At 42.4% G+C, this 6000-nt stretch overlaps 1 protein-coding gene across 1 annotated transcript in view; it reads left to right on the forward strand.

Annotated features, from left to right (window-relative positions):
- FILIP1 (filamin A interacting protein 1) overlaps positions 1–5694 on the forward strand; it is a 265510-nt gene extending 259816 nt beyond the window's left edge. Inside the window, 1 exon segment of the mRNA XM_033938162.1 lies at positions 2180–5694. Within this exon segment, the coding sequence (XP_033794053.1) occupies positions 2180–2220 (41 nt within the window). The 3' untranslated portion in view covers positions 2221–5694.
- The last annotated feature ends 306 nt before the right edge of the window (positions 5695–6000 follow it).

The raw sequence follows: 6000 nt of genomic DNA on the forward strand, positions 1-6000 counted from the left end.
TTGGAGGATTGGGAGACATGCATGGAGAAGAGAGAGGGAGAAATGTTGGGCATAGGGTGGAGGGCAGGGAGAAATAGTGCATGGGGTAAGAGAAAGAAATGTTGCATATGATAATGGAGGAGACTAGAGAGGTTTGACCCAGGGCACAAGGCGGGGAGGGAGAGAGAGAGACAGTGGGAAAGAAACAAATGTTGGATATGGCAGTGGAAGGTAGAAAAAAGAATTTTATTTTCTATTTTGTAATTACAATATGTCAGATTTGAAATGTGTATCCGGCCAGAACTGGTGTTAGACAGCGAGCATGAGCTAGGCCTAACAGAGAGAGAAAAAGTATTTTTTATTTATTTTTTTTACTCGTTCATGTTACCCGATCCAATTCACAAAACTGCTGTCCGATGTGCTTCTCCGAGCACTCACCCAATCTTCGATCTGAGCATGCTAATGAGGGAAAATACCATGCAAAAGAAGGCAGCGATCGATTCACAAAGCAGAAGAAGAGATCCTGACTGGTTTTACCGATCCAAAAAAGAGTGCTTAGGACCAGTCACTCACTATACGTGGCCAACTCTTCTGCCCTGAAACATCCCTGAACATCATGTCAGGAGGGATGCCCACTTCCTCCTGTCATCACCACCCTGCATGAACTGATATGGCAGGAGGGATGCCCACTCCCTCCTACTATCGGGCCCCCCACCCTGCTGTCGGGTTGGGTCCCCCCGCTGTCGCCTTCCCCCGCCCCATACCTTTAAATTGGGAGCAGGAAGGGTGCTCAGTCCCTCCTGCTCCTCCGCCAACCGCCATCAGCAATGCGGTCCTTAGGCCCATCACTGGTGCACCATGTGATGCATGGGGAGGGGCCTAAGGCCTTGATTGGCTCAGACACCTCAGGATCCTCCCTTGGGAGAAACAATGGCTAAAACATTGGCCAATCAGGGACTTCCTTAGGCTCCTCCCTAAGGAAATTCCTGATTGGTTCAGGTGCTGGGGAGGGGCCTAAGGCCCGCATTGCTGAAGGCGGCCAGCAGAGGAGCAGGAGGGACTGAGCACCCCTCTTGCTCCTGACTTAAAGAAATGGGGTGGGGGCGGCAGAGGGACCCAACCCGACTGGGGGGGGGGGCCTGACGGCAGGAGGGAGTGGGCCTGACGGCAGGAGGGAGTGGGCATCACTCTGCCATATCAATTCACGCGGGGGTGGGGAGGGTAGAAGCGTTTTTCTTTTGCTTTTTTTTTTTTAATTGGGCAGATATTTTGCATGTGTCATATACACAAAATATCTGTGCCATTTAAAAAAATGGGAAAAAAACCCCGGCAGAAGCCCTGACAGCAGTGACAGGAGGCTGCTTCTCCTGTCACTACTGTAAGGGCTCTGCGCATGTCTCAATCGCTCACTGACCAATTGAGTTGGTGAGTTTGCATGCAAATGATTTGCACCTCCATGCAAATCGTTTGCATTCAGACTTGATAGTGAATCAATCGCTGTTTGAAAATCGGCCAGAGAATTGGCTAACAGCTATTGAGTCGCTATCTTTAGTGAATCTGGGCCTAGGTCTGCTGTGCAGGAGTTTGTTTGTCGTTGTGGGTGGGGTGTAATCTTATGCTAGATTGACTGCAGCCTGATTTACTTCATTTGCACATTTTTTATTTTGTTTAGGAAGAAGTCGGCTAGTGATTGAGCAGCGGGACCCTGTTGTTTGTATTTGACTGCTTTCTCAATAAAAATTATTTACAAAAAAAAAAAAAGAGAACTAATGTCGGACTGACTTAATTTTGGTCTTCCGGCCCTGAACAGCTGAGTGGCAGGAGGCTGCTTCCGGGCTTCCCCAGCTGCTCAGCTGTTCAGGTTTCCCCTGCCGGCTCGGTGCATTTGTGAAAGTCCCTTTCTGAAGAATCAATCGGATGGGATTATGGTGAATCTCCGCAAAACTCATTTGCATGCAAACTTGTTGGAACATCGATCACTGTTTTAAAATCGGACAAAAAAATACAGTGGGGGGGGGGAAGGAGTGGGGGAGTGGAAAGGAGGGTGCTGGGAAGCACCACCACTCTGGGAGCCTCCTACCCGGGTGGGACAGTTACTAACAGCTCTGTGGAGAGGATGCTGAGCAATTTTTTTTTTTCCTTTTGAATTGAGTATCTTAACGTATCTTGTCTTTCTGGTTTTATTTTCTCCTTCTTGTAGAAAGCATTGTCATTCATCAGCTGCGCATGAACTTACGGTGAAAGAAAATCTCGAAGTGGCGCACTGAAGCTCTCTTGATGCCACTCGCAGCACCTGAAAAGATCTGTGACACAGTCCTCAGCTAACCCCAATCAGCAACGTCCCGACTGATCTCGCTACTGAATACCAATGGAAGAAGCGTATTATTCTTCCAGTGCAATTAACATGCAATCAACTTGCTGATATGGTAGGAAAAAATAATGTCTAAGGAGACAAAACCGGCAAGAGCTTTAAGCCCATTTAGGGCGACTAGAAGTTTTCGTGTTTTTTTTTATTTATTTTTATAGCGTACGTTATAATGTTTCTCCCTCCTTTCCTGTCCAGCCTTCCCAGTTTTTATTGCTAACAGCATGTTTGTTGAGCACAGTATTTAAATTCTTAAGAATGGTTTGGTTTTTATTTATTATTTTTTTTAAAATTCAGGTTTTAGTGTTTAGTCGCGTCACGGCGTGTAGTAATTCAGATGAGGAGGTGCCACACCGAAGATGATAGCACAGTTTCTAGAATTTTCGTTAACCTTGAGTTTTTGACTGCTGCGGCAATTTGGAAAGAAATGACTTTTTGCACAGTGTTGCATAACTTATAACACAACTTAATCTAAAGTGCTACTAGACACACCTACTAACAACATCGTGTGAACTTTGGCCGGGATTTAATCACTTTTTGAAACTGACATAAATCAGATTTAATAAACTGTGCAAACATTTTTTTTTGTAAATACCTATACAAACTTTACATGTAAAAAGGGGAAGAAGAAAACCCCCCCCACCACCAGTCACTGTGTTTTGTTTTTCTCGATAATATGCACCAGGATGTGCCCCGTAAGCCCTCTACTACTGCTCTGCTTTTACACATTTGCATGGATTTGGGGAGAAAAGCTCAGTTCTGCACATCTTTGGTGCTGCCACTGTGAAATTCTGAGATGTGCAAAAAATTGTACATGAGAACACTGCAGGGCAGAGATAATTCATCTCTCAGCCAGCTCAAGCACTGCTGATATTTAAGGAAGAAAAATGTTTTTTTATACCATTTTACTTGACCCAGGACATTTTCAGTGATGTGACTGTTGATAAAACACAAGTATTTTTGTTACTCTTGTTCCATATGGGATGAATATTTTTTTCTCATCTCACAGTTTACTAAAAGTGTGGGAATAACTAAATAAGTGATACAGATCTGAGTGTTTCAGCCCTGATATCCTTCTCCCCTCCATCTACACCTAGAATCTCTCTTAGCATTAATACAATACCCTCATCTAGGACAGTTTTTGGCAACCTGGACCATACAGAGCAACAGACAGGTCTGTTCAGGATAACAGACACACACAGGTCAACATGTGTACAGATATGAGATCCATGATGAATAATCTCCAGCTATGACATCATGTCTGTTTTTGACAATATTCAGAACTGGAGCTGCCCACACCTGATATGAAAAAATTAGCAGGGCTGGCCCAACCATTAGACAAGACTAGGCAATCGCCTAAGGCACCAGCATTGAAGGGGAAGCAACAAGCAGCTGCAAGTTGAGGCAAAGCAATAGTCCAGACTGCCACACAAACTCAAAAGAACCACCATCCTGTACTCTTATGCATAGGAATCATGGGAATTTCCAAATAGCCACTTACCTAGGTTACTCAATTTTGGAAATTGCTCTCATTAGGTATGTACTAAATAAGGTTTAATATTAAATGAATGATGCCCAATTATGCCTTTTTACAGGATTGTTAGGGAAGTGTGGCATTGAGGTGGTGGTGATTATTGAGTTCATCAAAATCTCAGGAGGGTGCCTAGGGGCCATGAAGTTAACTGAGGGAGGTGCACAGCTGAAGATGTGGCTAGGGTAGGTAGTACTCTTACACTGGCCCTGTCAGCGCCCTTATCATTAGAGAACGACACAGTGACAAAATTCATCACCATTCCCATCCCTGTGGATAACCGGGGAAAACCATCCCGTGTCATTCTTTAGTGTCTATTTCAACCTCTCTCCTTCTACAGCAGTATTATTCAATGCAAGGCTTTGAGGGTCAGTGATTGTTCCCATTAATACTCTGATTCTTATTTGAGCCAAGTATAGGATAATGAAGCCATTGTGACATCACTGATGGGGCTGGCTCTTAGGCATTGGTGGAATGAGGCATTATGACATCACATTCTCAGCTCTGGAATGTTGATACTCTTTGGGTTTCTATAGAGAAAAAAAGGGGTAATACAATGATCATAAAATATATATATGTATATATATATATATATAGGACCAGGTGCTTACAAATAGGGAGACTTGTAGTGGTTTGGGTGATCATCTGACATCCGGTGATCAATGGTTGGTGTAGTTCAGTATTAGGAGACAGGTGGAGATGGTTCATTCAAAAGCAAGAGTCCCAGACTTCAGGAAAAATTACTTTGGCAAGATGAGGGAATACCTCAAGAAATTGCTTGATATGCTGCCCATTGCACAAGGTCCTCTAGGCAGTTTACAATACAATAGATTATCCAAAATGAGAAGACAACAAAAGAAATTAAAATCTTAAGAAGAATAGAGGGACAAAGAGTAACAAACAGGCATGGACAATACATGTGGGAGGGGAGAATGGACAAAGGTTATTGATGATGTTCTTCCAGTGAGTGAGTGAGTCAATGACAGTTCTAGATGTAAAGTTGGATTGTGGCCTCTCAATGAATTTACAAATTGCAAAAATTGTACAAGCATGTTTTGTGCAAATACACTTATTGCATCGAGTAAAGCCAATGTTGTCTTCTTACGATTTCCGTACAGTAGTTCAGGCAATGGTATAATCTAGACTTGACTATTGCAATGTCCTGTATCTTGGAATAACTAAGACAAGATGCAGGGCATTGCAAATTGTGCAGAACTCAGCAGCAAGATTGATAACAGGCATATCTAAATATGATCACATCTCACCCTATCTCCAACAATTGCACTGGCTGCCTATTGTTTTTAGATCTCAGTATAAAGCAATAATGATTTACCATCAATTATTGTATGGAACCATACCTGAATTGTTTAAAAGTAAGATGTCAAACTATTTACCATCTAGGTCTTTGCGTTCTGAGAATTTAGTGTTATTAAAAACAAATGCTAATCCAAAAAAATGCCGAGACCAGTAAAATGGTCTTTTGCTGTGCGGGGGTCAAACTGTGGTACTCACTTGTCGGGCAATTACGAAAATGTTATGGCAAGGGTAATTTCAGAAAATATTAAAAACGCAGTTATTTGTTAATGCATTTTTCTAGGAACTGAACTTTGCGATTGTTCTTTTGACGGGGACTTTATGTGATTTTCTTGCTTGTTTGATTTTATTTGTCTTACTGAATTATATATGTAACGATATGTAAACTGTTTAGATTTAAACAGTATAAAAAATTTTTTAAATAAATAAATAAAGGGAAGTTAAAAAAAAAAAAAAAAAGAGGGTGGAAAAGGCAGTGCCATTGACTAACAGGGAGGCAATAGCCGAACTACAAGCTAGCTAGACCAATCAGGTTTTGAGTAAGCTTTTAAATTTCTTGCATGAAGGTTCTGCCAGTGGTCTCAAACTCGTGGCCTGCCAGGTACTATTTTGAAGCCCTCGGTATGTTACCATTGTTCTGGAACATTGCCCGCCTCACTACTGTAACCTCATGCAAGCGCTTTCCTGCGTCTGTACACAGCTGAAAGCAGTGCAACATGCAGAAAGTGAAAAAAAACTATCTAAACTTCACTTTCAGCATGTTGCACTGCTTTCAGCTGTGTATAGCTGAAATTATCAGAAGCAATTAAGA

Source organism: Geotrypetes seraphini, chromosome 3 (assembly GCF_902459505.1).
Source record: "Geotrypetes seraphini chromosome 3, aGeoSer1.1, whole genome shotgun sequence".
In the NCBI taxonomy this organism is placed as follows: domain Eukaryota; kingdom Metazoa; phylum Chordata; class Amphibia; order Gymnophiona; family Dermophiidae; genus Geotrypetes; species Geotrypetes seraphini.